Source organism: Nyctereutes procyonoides, unplaced genomic scaffold, assembly GCF_905146905.1.
Source record: "Nyctereutes procyonoides isolate TBG_1078 unplaced genomic scaffold, NYPRO_anot_genome, whole genome shotgun sequence".
Lineage (NCBI taxonomy): Eukaryota > Metazoa > Chordata > Mammalia > Carnivora > Canidae > Nyctereutes > Nyctereutes procyonoides.
The window spans coordinates 996,303-1,015,785 of record NW_026575043.1 but is presented as its reverse complement, the minus strand read 5'-3'; the positions used below and the strand labels follow the sequence as shown (position 1 = coordinate 1,015,785).

General features: G+C 35.8%; 1 protein-coding gene across 1 annotated transcript; it reads left to right on the top strand.

Moving 5' to 3' along the window:
• Positions 1-10,789: 10,789 nt before the first annotated feature.
• LOC129507844 (putative olfactory receptor 2W6) lies at positions 10,790-17,694 on the top strand. The gene is made up of 2 exons (XM_055322589.1): positions 10,790-11,709; positions 17,661-17,694. The coding sequence occupies exons 1-2, from the start codon at positions 10,790-10,792 to the stop codon at positions 17,692-17,694; spliced, it is 954 nt and encodes a 317-aa protein (XP_055178564.1).
• Positions 17,695-19,483: the final 1,789 nt, after the last annotated feature.

Genomic DNA, 19,483 nt, shown 5'->3' with positions numbered 1-19,483 from the left:
AATGGAAGCAAAATACTAATAGAGTATATTGAACACATAATACTTTCCTCAGTGAAAATGAATTCATGCAAAAGGTCCTAATAAATGATATGTCAAATAACTAGAAGCAAATACGTGTTTCAAAGCCAATGTCCGTGAAACTTGATAAATTATAAGGACATAGAAAAGAAATCAAAATTGAAATTTGATTTTATCCTGTCATATAATTTTGTACTGGTAGAAAATGATTTATAGGGGAATTCCATAAGCTATTATTAAAAATATATATAACTCTTTATGTGTATTCATTTAGAATATGGATTTAATTGGAATTAAATGTATTAAACTAACTTCATCTCCTGTTTTTTGTTTGTTTGTTTTTGTTTTTACAATTCTGAGAAATTAATTTTGTAATCCCAACCATTTTTAAGGAAAATGTAGTTTGGGGTTTTTTGTTTTCTTTTTTATTTGAGTATAGTTGACACACAATGTTACACTAGTTTCAGGTGTACAACTTAGTGATTTGACAAGTGTATACATTATGTTATGTTCACCATAAAGTAGCTGCCATCTGTCCCAGTACATGATTATTATAGTATCACTGACTGTACTCCTTATTCTCTACTCTTTATTCCCCTGACTTACTCTATAACTGGAAGCCTGTATCTCCTACTCTCCTTCTCCCATTTTGCCCAACCCCCAACCCTCCCCTCTGGAAACCACCAGTTTATCCTCTGTATTTATTATTCTGATTCTGCTTTTTATTTGTTTATTCACTTTTTAAGATTCAATTTATGAATGGAATCATATGGTATTTGTCTTTCTCAGTCTGATTTATTTCATCTAGCATAAATACCCTCTAAGTCCCTCCATATTGTCTTAAATGGCATGATCTCATCTTTTTATGACTGTGTAATATTCCATTGTGTATATGTATCACATTTTCCTATCCATTCATCTACTGATACACACTTAGGTTGCTTCCATGTCTTGGTTGTTGTAAATAATGTTTCAATAAACATAAGGGTGCATATATCTTTTTGAGTCAGTGTTTTCATTTTCCCTGTGTAAATGCCCAACAGTGGCATTATTGAATCATACGGTATTTCTAACTTTTTGAGGAACTCCCATACTGTTTTCCAGAGTGGTTGCATCAATTTACATTCCCTGCAACAGTGCACAAGTGTTCCTTTTTCTCCACAACCTCACCAACACTTCTTATTTCTTGTCTCCTGGATTTTAGCCATTCTGACAGGCATGAGGTGGTATCTCATTGTGGGTTTGATTTGCATTTTCCTGAGGATTAGTGATGTTGAGCATCTTTTCATATGTCTGTTAGTCAGCTGGATGTCTTCTTTGGAGAAATGTCTATTCAGATCCTCTGCCCATTTTTAAATTGAATTATTGCATTCTTCCCAGTGACCCTTGTTACTCATGTATCTGTTCTCTGGTGCCAATCACATGTATAAAAAGGAGATAACATTAACCCAAATAAGGATCAAAATTCACCATTGTATTTGGCAAATTGGAGGCAATTTGGGGCATTGACAAAAATGGTTTCTGTATAGCAGTGGGGTCCAATTCCAGACTACAGGTTTTTTTTTTCATTTGAGATTTGTAACTTTATTACATATAAATTATATCTCAATAAAATATATATCCAATTATAAAATATTTTTAAACTTTATTTCTCAAATATAATGAATCTCTTTAAAAACATTTTTTTCTTTGTTCTTTTTTGTTCCTTTTTTATATTTAAATTCAATTAATTAACATTGTATTGTAATGTATTACTAGTTTCAGAGGTAGAGTTCAGTGATTCATCAGTCTTACGTAACATCCAGTGCTCATCACATCACGTACCCTCCTTCATGCCCATCACCCAGTTAATCCATTCCCTCCCTTCTCCCCTCCAGCAATCCTCAGTTTGTTTCCTATGATTCTTATGGTTTGTCTCCCTCTGATTTCGTCTTGTTTTTTCCTCTCTTCCCCTATGATCCTCTGTTTTGTTTCCTAAATTCCACAAATGAGTGAGATCATATGATCATTGTCTTTCTCTGATTGACTTATTTCACTTGGCATAATACCCTTGAGTTCCACCACATTGTTGCAAATGGAAAGATTTCATGTTCTCCTGGGGGCTGAGTAGCTTTCCATTGTGTATATGTACCATATCTTCCTGATCTGTTCATCTGTCAACGGACATCTGGGCTCTATCCACAGTGGACATTGCTGCTATAAACATTGGGGTGTAGGTGCTCCTTCAGATCACTACATTTGTATCTTTGAAGTAAATACCCAGTAGTGCAATTGCTGGGTAGTTGGGTAGCTCTGTTTTCAACTTTTTGAGGAAACTCCATACCATTTTCCTGAGTGGCTGTACCAGCTTGCATTCCCACCAACAGTGTAAGAGGGTTCCCCTTTCTAGGCATCCTCACTACAGTAGGTTTTAAAAAGAATGGGATAAGTAGAGTTTGAGAAATTTTTCTGTGAAGAGGAATAAATTATATAAAAAGATACCTGGTGGGGAAAGTGGGGCTAAAGTTTTTTTTAAGGTGTTAGAATTAATGGTATATTGGTTTCTTCCTGGGAATGACATAGTAAAAAGTGAGAACTTGATGATATAGAAGGATGAGCAAATTTCTGGAGTTATACTCCTGAGCAGATGTGGCAGAATGGAACATAATCAACTCATGGAGGGGCTGGCTTTGCTTTGACAATTAGTGTTCATTTGCAGTTACAGGAAGAAGGGCATGACGTCAGCAGGTGTTAGAGGCGGTCACTAAAGAGAAATCTAAAGTTCTCTACTGATTGCCTTGATTTTTTTTTTCAGGAAAACTACATGCAAAGTTCATAAACTATGAGAGTGAGAGTGAGCAAGGAGGTGTTGGTGGTTTGAGGAACTAGGAGATGTGCCAGTGGGAGGTACAGGATTAAGGAAGTAGGGCACAATCTCCCAGCAGCACTGAGGATTTACTTGAGGTAAATCATCAGTGTGGTTGTAGATTAGAAGCAAGATAGAGTTTTCTCCAGTCATACTGAACTACATTAAGAGAGGTAGGCAGTTGGTAGAGAGTTGAACATAACCAAAGTTTTGATATTGCAAATTTTGGTGAAGAAAGAAAGAGGACAGGAAGGAAGAAGAAAAAAAAAAGTAGACCAAAGAATTAGAGTGGTTGAAGGATAATTAGAAGTAGATTTCAAGACAAAGTCAGCTGGAAAAATAAGAGGTTTTGCTTATGAGGGAGATGTTTGAAACTGAGATTATAGAGAAGATTCAGTTGGTCAAACCAGAATTTCAAGCAACACCCACAAGTCAGTTCTTTTTCTACTGTTTACATGCAATCAATAATCAACCAATACCAAAACTTTCTTCATTTTCATTTAATGTCACATGAGATTCCTCCATTTTGATTCATTTTCTATACTGTGGTATATTCCTTTGTATGAGTGGACTGCCATGTATTAATCTCCAATTGATATTCAGTTAGATGCTGTTCAATCGTCTGCTGTGACAAATAAAGCTGTTATCAACATTGTTGTATCTATCTCTTGGGCATAGGTGCAAGTTTTTCCATAGTTATGGAATTTCTGGGACTTTATATATGTGAATCTTCAATTTTTCTATACATATCATCTGTTTCCACTTACCATTTTTATTATTTAACTATATGTTATTTATTATTATTTAACTACATGTACATAGTTGTAAATAAACAGAAATATTTACTTATGGTAAATGGAGATGCATGAAGGTAAAAGACAATCAGATGTCACCATTTCTAATCTACTCTATCAAAACTACCTGTGCTTTTTTTTTTTTAAGATTTTATTTATTTATTCATGAGAGACAGACAGAGAGAGAGGCCAAGACACAGGCAGAGGGAGAAGCAGGCTCCATAAAGGGAGCCCGCCGTGGGACTAGATCCCGGGTCTCCAGGATCAGGCCCTGGGCTGAAGGCAGCGCTAAACTGCTGAGCCACCCAGGTTGCCCTACCTGTGCTTTTTTTGTTGTTACAAAATGTTCATTGTAAAAGACAGCAAGTCTTCAACATATTATATTTACTATCACCTTATAGACTAATTGATATATTTACATATTATTTATTGAATTACTATTACGTGCTAACACTTTGCTAGGCATTGGGAAGGAGGCAGTGAATATAATACCAAAGGAAAGAGAAATATGGTAGAATGGGAAAATAATGAGCAATTAACAACACAATAGAATCAATAAGCCAATGTTTATCTTTTTTTCTGTCTTGAATAGGATAATAACTTTGACACAATATTATAACTTCCTCATTCTTACCTTCCTTTGAATTGTAGTCTCCTTAAGGGCAGATGCATAAAATTTATTCATACACCATGTGTCTTTCACAATGACTACAAATGTTTGATAAATAAAAGTTTATTGCATTCCCAGAGTGATCCTGCATTACAAGTTTTTATGAGAACTTAAATTATAGAACAACAGAAGAGTAATTATAGAACAACAAAAAAGTCACTGATAGAGAAAGCTCTCCTAGATACTCCTAGTAAATCTCTGCTCAACAAAATGCCATCCAGAAGTGAGGGGATGATTATTCCAGTTATGTTGGGAAAGTTGAGATTTGGTGTTTTGTTTGAAAGTTCAAGTGTGAATAACATTGTTAAGCAAATCCCCGGGGCTGCGGAGTAGCTCTGAGCAGCAACTGTACAACTAGGAACCCCACGGGGACAGGGGCTGACTCAGCTTAGCTCTCCACTGCAGACAGTTCTTGATTGTTTCTCCTCTAAGGCAGATAACCCTAGAGATTGCTCCATTCTGTGAATTATAATGAAACTCATTGGAAACTTTTTAATAGCTGCACACAGCATGGGGGAGAACATGACAATCAGTTCTATTCTCCAAGAGCTGATCCCTGAAGGCCTAGAGATGAGATCTTTGTCACCCTAGTCTAAGAATCTTTGTAATGAGCTCTCCAGGGTCTTGTTCTTCCTTCTAACTTTTATAAAAACTATAGAAGTTGAAAATTGCTCTCCCACCCGCTCTAGTTTTAAATGTTGTTCATGGACCTCATCATCCAGAATCCCTTAAGATTCTCCAGTTGTCCAGAGGGAGTCACATGAGTAAATGTAGCCATATTTCAATTTTACCAGAAAGCAGAAATGGACTAAGAAAAACCGCTTTTTTCAACAGATTCAAACATTCCCCATTCTTCAGTTTTTCCAGTCTATAATTCAATCTTTCTTTCTCAACCCCTTTAGAACATAACTATCACAGTAAAAAAGTCACTTGCTCACTGAAATAGTAGGCAATTATAGTTTATTTTTGCTTAGAAGAAAGGGAAAAGAGAAAAAAACCAGAAGACTAAAAACCCTGCATTTTCTTCTTAGTTATTTAGATTCATCAGTTTTATGTTCCTATAAAGACCTGTAAAATATTCATAGAAACAATGTATTATTATTATGTCTGATTTCTTCCATACTTATTCACGTTATTACCCTGAAAAAAGAAGAAATTTGTGTTTTTAAAAAACTACTAGTTTGTACAAAAACACTTATGGTAATGCTATGTTTCCAGGTTCCATTTGAGCCCACAGAAGCAAAGTGAAGTTTAAGTTAGGGGGATCAGGCAAATATCCAGTAGAAACTGCTAGATTTTATCAACTGAATTATGATTTGGTCTCAGTGCTACAAATCATTTTTCTTGCTTTGATTTTGAAAAATATTTGTTTTCTCTACCTAAATGTCAACTTGTGAAAGAGGCAAAATAATTTATCTCCTACCAAATTCCAGGGTGCTGTAAGGAATGATGGAGAGCTAAATGTAATTATACAGCTACATTACTGCGAGTCATAAATCTCAGCAGCTGGAGTGCCCTGGGTCTGTGTGATTCTGTGTCACAAAGATGGAATCACCAGGTCTGTAAAATGGGCATGCAGCCAATCACAATAATGTTCATGCTTTAGGAGTGAAATGCAAAGATACGTATTCTTTGTGAGGTTAAGATTGTTCTGGAGTCAAACCTAAATATTAAACTCAAATTGAATTATTTTTATTCACTTCCAAAATTTTATTTAACTCTTTTAAATGGTTAAAAGAGAGATCCCTGGGTGGCGCAGTGGTTTGGCGCCTGCCTTTGGCCCAGGGCGCGATCCTGGAGACCCAGGATCGAATCCCACATCAGGCTCCCAGTGCATGGAGCCTGCTTCTCCCTCTGCCTATGTCTCTGCGTCTCTCTCTCTGTGACTATCATAAATAAATAAAAATTAAAAAAAATGTTTAAAAGAACATAACCATGATTATATGTTACATTTTTATGCAGTTATATAGTTACATGTTAACATTTTTTTATTTTAAAAAATGAAGATTGAAAATCCATCTCCTCCAAACACCAATTATCTTTGCATATTTATGGAAGCATAGAAGTGAGAAGGCACTATTTCTGAAATTCTGAAAAAATTTTAAGTGTAATATATTTCCTATATTTAACATAATTATATTTTAATAATTTTATTAATTATAACATGTCTTAAAATAGAGTTTATATTTAATATAATTCTATATAGTCAATATACTTAATAAATATATTTAAAATATTTAACATATACTTGGAATACACTTTATATATTTTATTTTTGTTTCCATATCAACTTCATATCAATTCTATATCGATAGTAATATCAACACACACACCACATTTTTTGTGTAATTTTTATGTTATTTATTTTACAACAATGCAAACATTTATTTAATTCAGTGAATGGAGATTTTGTCTGTTTCTTTTTTTAGCCACAAGGTAACTGATATATATATAGATAGATGTAGCTATATATCTTTACACATCTATGGAAGCAATCCTAATAATAAATTAGGATTGGAATTGGAATTAGTGAGTCAAAGACTTTTGCATTTGCCAAATTTAAATTTCGTAAAACTGTCCTCCAAAAATTTAAGCCTGATTTACATTCCCACATAGAGCATATGAATGCCATCTTCTCACATCCTCACTGATAGAATACTACCAAACTGAAAATATCTCATTATTTTCAATTTGTATTTATTTAGTTATAAATAAGGTTGAAAAAGTTTTATGTATTTTGGGATTGTGTGAATTACAATTTTACTACATTTTATCTCAGCCTTTTCCCATTGTCTTATGCAGTCAAGTATCATCTTTATCTGAAAAAGTTATTTGTTGGAAAAGCCCTTTGATACTAAATATATTTGCTTTGTTCCAAATATGTGTTGTGGCTATTTTGCTCTGTTTTCAAAAATGATTAGCAGGCCTAGTCTAGGACTTATCATTGTGGCTGGTCCATCAGCTGTAACACTTGGTTCTTACATTTTTTTTACGTCATTATTATTTTTATAACTATAAAATACCATTTTAAACCCGGAAAACTTATATCTATGTTTTGCTTTGGAAGTGAGTTTTTAAGGGTTAGTCATGAGTTTCAAATAACAGCAGTTTGGGGAAAATGTATAAGCTGGAATACGTCACATCAGGGAATATGATTCATGGTTACTCTTAGGCTATCATCACTCTTAGAAGACTCTCTCTAGTCCTTGATTTCACTGGTTGCAAGAGGTGATGTTATCATTTTGGAGTTTCTTGGAGGCAATTTTACTTTCTCACAAGGGTAATCAGTGTGGCTTCCATTTTTTTGTTTGAATATAATTTAAAGAATATCAATTGATCAAATTTCAAATATTTATTTTATGTTTACTATATTCCAAGAACTTTAACCAATCTAAGTGAAAATAAAAATTACAAATCAAGTGACAGAGGGAAACTTGACATACTCTTTTGTGTTATCTTTTTGAAAATTATATTAAGATGGAAAGAAATTAGACTTTAAATTTTTTTTCCTCAGAAAACAGACTAAATCTCACTTTAAGGATAAAGAGGTGTTCAAAAGCTGCTCATATTTGCTCTATATTGCCAAACTGAAGTTTTTTTGCCCCACTAAACACCAGAAATAGTTAACTACAAAAATAAAAGATCAAATTTTGAGGATATGACTCCAGATAGAAACCAAGAAAATAATCTACGAGTTTTGATTTCTAATCATCTGGTGTTATTCCAAGATTCTTCCTAAGAATATATTCTAGTGTCTTCTGCAGCCCTGCTAATTACCCAAAGGAGTACGCAGTCCCTATGATCTCAACAAGGAAACATGCTATGCCAACCTCTAGGCACTGTATTTGATGCTAAGAAATTAGTCCTCCATTTTTTTTTTCTGTCTGGATCTATAAGAGCATTCACATCTGTGTTGGTTATCTTCTGGGCTCAGCAGGAAGTCTTTGCCTTGGGTTTTGGTTAAAGGCTCCTGAAAGTCTTCTGAAGGCTGGGTATTTTCCCCAAATGGTGGGCAGATAGGAAAGGATGCTAATGCTAGTTTCCTATTGCAATTGCCTCTTTTCTCTATAATTTAACTACCCTATGGAAATTACTCCATTGTACTTTTCCTCTGAGGCAAGGATATACCATTATTCTATCACTTTAGTCAAATCATTGGGAAAAAAATCACACAGCTTTTACATCTCTTCAGGAAGAAACTAGAATGTAACACATGCAAATCAGTTCAGGGCTTGCATGTCATCCCTTCTGTGGACAAGTTGAGATCTTTGTAACTACTTCTCTATGATTTCTGGTGCATTCGCCTCACATCACCCCATTGTTATTTTCCACTTATATTAACTGCACAATCTTCCACAAAATCCCAAGTAACAAATCCCAAGCTGAGGAAAAAACATTACTACGTGTTCTCCCTAAATCCCTTGGGAAAGTTACAGCCAGGTAAGCCTAAATGATTAGAGAAAATTAAGAAAACTTTCTTTTACTCTGGTATATTGTATTTGGCTGTGGAAAATAAATTTACTGTAAGAACTTTGAAGTTGAGAAGTTTTCACCCAAGGTAAGTATTTTATTTGAAAATTAAAACAGGGGATCCCTGGGTGGCGCAGCGGTTTGGCGCCTGCCTTTGGCCCAGGGCCCAATCCTGGAGACCCGGTATCGAATCCCACATCAGGCTCCTGGTGCATGGAGCCTGCTTCTCCCTCTGCCTGTGTCTCTGCCTCTCTCTCTCTCTCTCTGTGTGACTATCATAAATAAATAAAAATTAAAAAAAAAGAAAATTAAAACATTTGTGACAACAACACACAATTTGTGTTCTACTCTGCCTTTATTTTTTTCCAGCTTACTAGTTGAATATATTATTACTAATTGAAGCAGCCCTAGATTCTCTAGATCACACAACAGAGTAGATATTTTATCATGTCCATTTAATAATTTTAGTCTTCTTATTTTTGCTTCTATTATCAAGGAGTCAATGTGAATTGCATTTATTTCCTTCCTTCTGCTATTCTGCTATTTTCATACTTGTCTCCCTTTCACTGTTGGGTCATAATTATCCTAGGATCTTCTATTCCAACTATGAGTCTGTTTTTTATGAACCTGATCTCCTTATTCTTTTTAGCCATATTAGGGTCAATCTTTTTCAATTTACTATTTAATTTTTTTCTATGTGCTACAGTCTCCTTCCTTCTTTCTCCATTCCTTCCTATTGCTACCCATCTCTCTTCTGCAAGCTAATCATGTTGTTTTGATGTTTCTAAAAGACTACCAGAAGACAAATATACCCAAAGTTGCCATTTTATTACTGGACAGAATATCTTCCCTGATCCTGGAATTCTACGGTTCAGAAGGTCTTTTTCTTTCAAAGAAATGAATGAAAGAGATCCGAGTTGACAGCATTTCATAGGAATAAGTGAATATTTAGTAGATCCAATTATAACCTAAGTAAAAAGATAACATTGACACTATGAAGTAACTGCAGACTTTTGGCATCTTTTTTCTTTTTAAGATTTTATTTATTTATTCATTAGAGACACACACAGAGAGTGGCAGAGACAAATGGCAGAGGGAGAAGCAGGCTCCATGCGGGGAGCCAGATGTGGCACTCCATCCGGGACTACAGGCCGCACCCTCAACCGAAGGCAGATGAGCCACACCTGAGCCACCCAGGCGTCCCAACTTTTGGCATCTTAGTAAGAATATAACATCCGGAGCATGTGGGTGGCTCAGTTGGTTGAATGTCTGACTTCAGGTCGGGTCATGATCTTAGGGTCCTTGGATGGAGCCCACATCCAGCTATGTGCTCAGTGGGGAGTCTGCTTCTCCCTCTTCCTCTATACCTCCCCCTGCTTGTGCTCTCTCTCTCTAATAAACATATAAAATCTTTGAAAAAAAATATCCAACTCATGATAGGCAGTAGTTTCCCTGTACTTCGTGTTTTTCAAATCTCATCTTGGATACTGAACTTAGCCCTGGTTGTCGCAGTTCCAGAAGGTCATTTGTCAACATTGAGGGTATATGGAAGATAATTACAAGCTGAAAACAGACTTGATAACCTGTTATAGGGAGAATCGTTGTGGGAAATTCAACTTCTTGGCCTAAAGAAAATTTAGTTTAGTTGAGTTGAAAATATTTAAATGGCTGTTGCATAAAGAGAGATTAGAAATGATGTATAGTCAATAAAGTTGAAATACTTATGAATGAAGGAAAAAATTCCTACTTAATAAAAAGGATGATGATTATAAGTTGGAATTTCCCAACAGTAAAATAATTTGTGTTTTGTGTTTGAACAAATGATGAATGGTCTATGTAGCTGGGCAGAAGCTATCCTAGTATAGAATGGGTTGCTAGACTTGATGGCTTATCTGTTCCTTAATATTCCTAACATTCATTGGCTTTCATAAAATATAGATCAAGTATTCATTTTATTCTTACCAGGTATACAGACGATGTGAAAGGAAGACCATGGAAAAATCCAATGGCAGCTCAGAGTATGGTTTTATTTTAGTGGGCTTCTCTGATCGTCCCAAGCTGGAGCTAGTGCTCTTCATAGTAAATTTTATTCTGTATACAGTAGCTGTGTTGGGAAATTCAACCATAATCCTTGTGTCTATATTAGACTCTCGACTTCATACCCCAATGTACTTCTTTCTGGCCAATCTTTCCTTTCTAGATCTCTGCTTCAGTACTAGTTGTATCCCACAGATGCTGGTGAACCTCTGGGGCCCTGACAAGACCATCAGCTATGCTGGCTGTGTGGTCCAGCTTTTCTCCTTCCTTTCTGTGGGGAGCATTGAGTGCATCCTCCTGGCTGTGATGGCTTATGACCGCTATGCTGCAGTCTGCAAACCCCTCCACTATCTGGTCATTATGCACCCCCAGCTGTGTTTACGACTGGTGGCTGTGGCCTGGGGGAGCGGACTGGTCAATGCCATCGTCATGTCCCCACTCACAATGACTCTTCCCAGATGTGGCCGGCTCCGGATCAATCACTTCCTCTGTGAAATGCCAGCACTGATTAAGATGGCTTGTGTGGACGCCCGTGCAGTAGAAATGCTGGCCTTTACCTTTGCCATTCTCATCGTCCTCCTGCCCCTCGTTCTTATTCTCCTGTCCTATGGCTATATCACTGCAGCAGTGCTGAAGATCAAGTCTGCTGCTGGCCGCTGGAAGGCATTCAATACCTGCAGCTCCCACCTCACCGTGGTCTCCTTATTCTATGGGAGCATCATCTATATGTACATGCAGCCAGGAAACAGCTCCTCTCAGGACCAAGGCAAGTTTCTCACCCTCTTCTACAACCTAGTGACTCCTATGTTGAATCCACTCATATACACCTTAAGGAATAAAGAGGTAAAAGGGGCACTGAAAAAGGTTTTGGGGAGGCAACAATGAGCAAGAGCAACAATGTGCTACTAGTTATGCAGTCCTAGGTGATTTTTTTTTCAAACACTGCTATTTACTTAGTGCTTATAATAAAATTAACCCATGTGTCAAATGCTTGGGTTTTTAAAAATATGGATAAATGCCCTGAAGTGTATCCAGAGTCAATAGGAACCAACCATAGCCACGCAAAATATGGACCTATCTTAGCAAAATAATATTTAGTAAAAAAGAATTAAGTCTTAGAACAGTGAAAACATTTTCATGTAAATATAAAATAAACATGTGTTAAATATTTTATTCGACTCAATAAAGGAATCAGGCAAATTTAATAACCAGCTTTAAAAAAAGGCAAAGGATATCTGGCTGGCTCAGTCAGTGGAGCCTATAACACTTGATCTCAGGGTTGGGAGTTGGAATCCCAAGTTGAGTGTGGAGATTATTTTTTTTAAACCTTATAAAAATTAAAAGTCAAAAAGAATAAATTTATAAGAAGTGAAGGAATGTTGAAATGAATGTGCAAAAGGAGACAAAAAAATTGCTTCTTTTGCTATGGGGAGAGAAACCAGTTCCATTTCAACTTAACAGAACTGAGTTCACATGTCATTGACAAGAGTTATTTTCTATTGCTTTCAGCTTATCATCTATAATTTACAATTAATAATAATATATATCCTTTACACAGGATCAGAATCAGATAACCCAAAGGTACCTCTAGAGTCTACACAATGCATAATTTTCTACTGAAGCATATATTTTCCCCTACAAAGTAAACCATATATCTTATTTATGTTATAAAACTAAGTATACAGTCTCAAAACTCTTAATAAAAGGATGTAAGTATTTTCATATTGATTTTTTATGTGACAAAACTATGGTATAGATCCCATGTAAATTAATCCAGGTCACACCGAAGATAAGTGGGGTTCAGAAGTGGTGTGTACAAGTCTGCACCTTAGCTGTTATCCACTGAATAAAGCAGCTTTTGCTACTGAATGTATAATGCATGTACAGGTCACCTAATTAATAATCAACCCCAGCCCTGTTTTCTTTATCTACTTGTATAGTCCTCCCAGCATGCTGGATATACTCTAGACCTTATAAGAGAATTCTACCTTTCAGAAACTCATTTTTCTTTAACCGTTAATACCATGACATCACCCCTTTCCACAGTGCCCATGCAAATCCTCTGTCCAAATATTTCCCATGCTCCAGTGGTTAGCTTAAATTCACATAATATTTGTAAAATTATCTGAGTCTCTTTGATTTAAAAATGTTCTGTCCCTCCTCTTAACCAGTTGCATTTTTATACATTGAAATGACAGTTTTTCTAGTTAATATTACTATATTTATATGTCTATTAGTATGTAAGTTCCTTGATCACAAGGCTACTATATTTTTAGTCCTTTTTTAGCACCATTTCAGGTATTAAGTTGTTATTAAAATGCCTTGTAGATAGTAAGCAAGCAGTAATAGTTTCTGATGCTTATTAATTTTAACTGATTAATTACATTCAGAAATCAATCCTTCACTTTGATGCACTAGTTCTGTCTGTTCTTCAACATTACAAGTGGATCTATCACAACATACTGCCTGAATTTACATTTGTTGTCAAATGTTTTATAATTTTTTTTAAAGATTTTATTCATTCATTTATGAGAGACACACAGAGAGAGGCAGAGACACAGGCAGAGGGAGAAGCAGGCACCATGCAGGGAGCCCGAAGTGAGATTCAATCCCAGATCTCCAGGATCACTCCCTGGGCTGGAGGCTGCGCTAAACCGCTGAGCCACCCAGGCTGTACCTATAATTTTTTTTCTTAATTCAATGTAAGCTCTATGGTAAGAGATGAGAAAAAGCCATTGAGAAATCTCTATATGTATCAAAAATCATCCCCAACTTTTAGAGAAGAAAATATTTTCTTTTCCCACATAGGAATCATAAACTTGAGGGGAATTACCATGCATTCTGCCATGGTCTAGAGTTTGGACAGTAACAACAGTTCAGAATTTTAAACCTCTTTAGATTGACTTAACAAAGGTATCTTTCCCCTCCTCATTGAATTGATTTTCTTCTGTACAATGCCTTCAAAGGCCCCATTTCATTATTGCTTATTTGTTATTCATTTCCAATTGTTAATAGACTATTAAAACCAGTGAAAATACATTTTTAAGAGAAAGAGAGTGCGCGCGCGCACACACACACACACACACACACACACACAAGTAGGGAAGAGGAAGAGGGAGAAAGAGAATCTTAAACAGGCTCCACACCCAGCGCAGAGCTCAGTCTCAGGACTCTGAGATCATGACCAGAGCCAGAATCAAGAGTTGGCACTTAACCAACTGGTAGGTGCTCCACCAGTGACAGTATTTTTTTTTAAAGCTTCTGTAAATATGAGTGTAATAAAATGTTTACAAATCATAGATATGCTGGAAAGTTATAAGATGACCTTTGTGAATATGAGTGGGAAGGATTATATTTATAGAATAGGAATTTTACATTGAAAGTGGAAATTACTTTTAACAATATGCAGGTAAGAAATACCTTAAATGAATATTACTTTTGCCTTTGGCGCAGAGTTGCATACATCATTTCTCAACACTGGAGATTTAAGTTAGGTAATGCTTACAATTCTACTCTTGTGGTGCTGTAGCATCCCATAATATGTGTTACAGATCTGGTGATTAAAAAATAGCCTCCACTTCAATACTTCTTTTTCTTTTGTACTTAAGAAAATATCAATGGTAACTTAATATCTTAAAAGGCACATTTATTTTGCATAATCTGTATTGTACACAATATTTGTCTTGACATAATTTTTTTAATTTTTATTTATTTACTTGAGACAGAGCACGAGCACAGGGAGGGGAAAGGAGAGGGAAAGGAGGGTGGGCAGAGGGAGAGGGAGAAGCAGACTCCCTGCTGAGCAGGGAGCTGAAGCAGAGCTCCATCCCAGGACCCTGAGATCATGGCCTGAGCTGAAGGCAGACACTTAACCGACTGAGCTACACAGGAGTCCCTGTCTTGACATAATTTATTGGGAGTATTCTTAAGACAGAATCAAAAAGAAAAAGGCTTATTTTGTTTCGAGAGGTCCAACATCCAGCTGAAGTAATTTAAAGAGGTATAACAGAACAAATGTGAATGTGGAATGAGTGTCATACACCTATTATAAAATAAATTATATGAATTTTTTTATCATGTGGGATCTTCCTCTCATTCCTGATGTACTCCCTGTAGACAAATTCAAGATTTTTCACAAGAAACCGTGTATTCTATCACAATATACTATCTTTTGGTACCACAATATACTTTTGATACCAAAGTAATTCTTCTGTTGGATCTCAGTTTTTACTATCTTTAGAAGTGGGTTTTTTTTAAGATAAATTCAAATTTCTTTTCATTTAGGTATTTTATTGTCGTAGAGGATCATTAAAAAATAACCATTCAAAACAGTGAATTCGTAATAGAAGAATATCAACTTATTAAAAATAATATTTATCAATGTAGGGAGGGCTTACAAAACTCGACAAAGACTTTTCACATCCATTTTGTGTGAAATTATCAGTTGAAGTTGATAATAAAATTTAAGTTAAAAAATATACTTACTTTTTAAGCCTAAAAAGTAACTTCTTTCCAATTCTTTTTAACAATGCCAGTATTTTCTTCTTTATGAAGAAAACATTCTTTTTATTTTGCTTTGTGTAATTGATAGTTCTGAAAGTCCAGAATTGATTGGCTATCTGAAAAGCAAAAAATCTCTCTACCATAATCTTTCTACCATATTTTTTCTGCGATAATTTTTAATGTGTTAACTAGTGTTATTGCCATACAAATTATGCCTTATGTTAGGGGAATATGGCAAGCTTCTTTATAAATGTTATCTAAAGAGTCCCAATAGAGACAATCATAGAAAAGTAAAATGAGAAGTTTCATTATTCTATGACATCAAATATGTACTTACCCAAGATAACAAAAATGTTGAATTCCTTTGAAAATTTTTAGTCAGATGATTTCTTAGAGACTTCACACAGGCATCTTCATGAAAGTTCTGGATGGTTACCACCCACCAGATAGTGTGCCCACTGAGGTCTGCCATTTCTTTTGACAACTGTTGCAGGAAAGGAAGGTGTCCGTTGTGCAGGTTTGAAGGTGCTATGAGGCCTTTCTTCCCAGAGACCTCCCCTTGAAACTTGCCATAGTGAAAACAAGCTGCAGTTACATTCTGAGGACAATTCTCTGCCAAGGTGGCCTGTGACATCAGTATCATTTAGGTCAAGATGGTTGATGTGTTCAGAACATCTGTGTCATTACTGTTTTTTTTTCTATTTCTACCAAATACTGAGAAAGCAATTAATATATATGTGAAAATATATAGCTACGACTGTGAAACTATGTTTCTCTTTAATTTCATCAACTTTTGCTTAAAAACACGACACATGATATATTTATTCTTGTACAGGTGAATAAAAAACGTTGCTTGATATATTTTGGCAAAATAAATTTATTGCATTCATTTGCTGATGAATGTTGGTTAATAACTGCAAATCATATATATTTGAAATGTATTATACTGTAGGATCCTGAATCCCATGTAAAATACTAACGCTAGCCCTAATTCCTTTGAGGCTGAACAAATTAATTCTGTCAAGGGAGTAATTATCGATATGTTAGGATGCACAGATGAGAATTTCTGACCCTGTTAGTGCAGAAACCTCTAAGACTGTGAGTAGACAATACAGTTGACCCTTGAACAATGTGGGGCTTAGGACCACCGACACCCTGATGGAGTTGAAAATCTGTGCATAACTTTTGACTTCCTTAAAAGCTGACTACGAATAGTATACTGCTAACCAGAAGCCTTACCAATAATATAAATAGTCCATTAACACATATCTTGTATGTTACATGTATTTTATACTTATTCTCACAGTAAAATAAGCTAGAGAAAAGAAAATATTATTAAGAAAATCTTAAGGAAAAAAGAAAATCTTAAGGAAGAGAAAATACATTAGCAGCACTGAACTGTATTTATAAAAAAAAATCTGTGTGAGTGAACCCATATAGGTCAAACCTGTGTTATCCAAGAGTATATAAAGATTTCATCACTATAACATTTTCTGACTTAGAAGCATAATCTAATCTACACATTATGCCCAAAAGTGACTTCCGAATCACTGCAAACATTAGTCCAGATAGAATTAATTTTATATTCGATTCAAATATCTTATGATTAAGCTGTTTAATCTTTAGACACCTTAGTTTATTTTTTCTATCTTTTTAAGTTTTTATTTTAATTCCAGTTAGTTAACATAGAATAAACACCTCAGTTTGATTCCCCATTTGTATGCAGTGATACCCTTTTCAGAGGTTGGATACAGGTTTCCATGAAATTATCAGATGTCCTAGAAATTAGGAAAACATTTCTCCTTCTGAATAGACGCTAATCATTAATTTCTCATGGTGTATACAGTAATTGTTAGGATTCAGATTTAGCCGTGGATTTCAGAAAATACCCTTTTCCTTTCCCTTCAAGTCTTTAACTTTTATTTTCCTTCAATAAAGAGCAGTGGAAAGAGCATAGACTAGTTACTGAAAGTTAGAATTGAATCCCAACTCTGTCATAGTTTAAATGTGTATCCTTGCTTATGCTACTTAACCTATTTGACTCCTAGTTATTTAGCTGTAAAATATGAATTATTCTATAAATCTAAGGGGGTTGTTTAAACCGTTATTAATACTGTATTTGCATTAATGTAATAGCTTGCTTTAACTGTTAAAAGGCAAGCTGATTGTGCAGATGTTTGAAAATGTATGTGGTTGAAAAGAGCAGCCAGTGAGGGAGGACCATGTGTAGTGGGAAGGGAGAGTGAGTCACCCCAGGATGGAGGGTTGACTGTGGGCCTATCGCCCCCCAGGGTGTGCAGTTGTTTGGCCTCAGTCAGAACAGGGGTAACTCCCAGATTTTGACTCTTCCTCCTTAAATCATCAAAACTCTGAACAAAAGGTTAAGTTGCCCTAAAATGGCTTTGGAAAGATTCAAAGTTATTGCCAAATTATTTCCACTTTGAATCTATACTTAAGTTTATAAACTTTACTAATATTATTTAACAGTAATGATATTAGCTAATTTAGTCTTCCTGTTTTAATCTCCACATAAAAATTCTATAAAATGTGGTAAGGTGCCTTTCATACTATGGACTGATAGCAAACATCCCAACATGATCATATCATAATAGTGTCAGGAAACAATACAGTCAGACTAAATTAATCATTAGAAATATTTGAACCCTGGAAACTTCCTGGATTATTTGAGGAATAACAAATATTATCTTTGGTTGAGGAACAGCACATTTCTTGTTAAGATATATACTTATTTATTTAGAAAGAGAGCATGGGGGAGGACAGCAGGAAAGGCGGAAAAGCATACTCCTCCCTGAGAAGAGATCCTGAGGCAAGACTTGATCTCAAGACCCTGAGATTACAACCTGAGCTGAAACTGGATGCTTAACCAACTAAGCCACCAGGTGCTGTACTTTTTTGAGGAAAGTCTTCTTTTCTGAAAACTCATACTACATTATCTTTATTAGTGTAATATCAGTTCTGTGAAAAAGAATAGAAATACTAGACCACTAAGTCCAGTGGGAGAGGCACAAGACACAATAGGCCCTGCCCAAATTTTCCCTCGGGTTCAACAAGAATATAGTAACAAATATAAAAGGTGATACCACGAATGACCCAGTAATAACCCACCCTAAATGCAACACAACTCTAGAGTAGCCCTGAGCCACAGCCACTTGTCAGTTTTGGTTCAGAGACAGGACTTCCAGGAATGCTCATTTCTGTTTTATGATGTGTGGGACCTCAGTGGGGATGGCTTAAAAGGTAAGAAATGGCTGTCACAGCTCAAATGGGACCATATGTAGAGCCTCTTTTCTTCTTCATGTAGCATCTTTTGGGGACAAAATATTCAATATGCCGTTTCACTTTCCTGCCCGGTGTTTTGTCTGCAATGGTTGAAATACTGGGAGCTCTCCTTCTCTACCAAGTAGTCTCAGGGTAGACTTCTAACATGCCTGCTGGCTTCCTCTAGTGTGAATGTTCCAAAAAAAAAAAAAAAAAAAACATGCTGGGGGCAGTCCGGGTGGCTCAGCGGTTTAGCGCCGCCTTCAGCCCAGGGCGTGATCCTGGAGACCCAGGATCCAGTCCCACGTCAGACTCCCTGAATAGAGCCTGCTTCTCCCTCTTCCTTGTCTCTGCTTCTTTCTCTCTGTGTCTCTCAGGAATAAATAAATAAAATCTTTTTTAAAAAATGGTGTAAGCTTTAAAACTTTTTATGACCAAAACTCCAAAGTTCCAGAATGTCTACTTTCACAGCATTCTACTGGTCAGGTGAGCCAGTAGGCCAGCCAATCCAGATTCAAGGGGGGAAATGGCAGTATGTGCATATATTATTAGGGGAATGGCATTATATGTACATGGGGAAGAAAAAATTGGTGAACATCATGATGACACCCTACTACAAGCTTAGAAAAGAGAACATAGAAAAATGTCTTCATAGCCTTGATAAATGAAGACTTCAACAGGATACAAGAAGTACTAACCATATATGAAAAAAATAAGCTAGAATTCATCAAAATTTAAAACTTCTGATCATTAAAAGACACTGTTGAGAACAGCAAAGGGCATGCCAATGAGTCCTGGAGAAAATACTTACCTTCCATATACCTGATAGACTCCTAACCTAGAAAGAACTCCAGCATCAATACTAAA

Bases quoted from the DNA above. Each gene is read 5' to 3' on its own strand.
- LOC129507844 (XM_055322589.1), top strand. From the start codon at position 10,790: ATGGAAAAATCCAATGGCAGCTCAGAGTATGGTTTTATTTTAGTGGGC. The intron at 11,710-17,660 runs GCAACAATGAGC...CAGTCAGAACAG, and splicing joins CTGAAAAAGGTTTTGGGGAG to GGGTAACTCCCAGATTTTGA.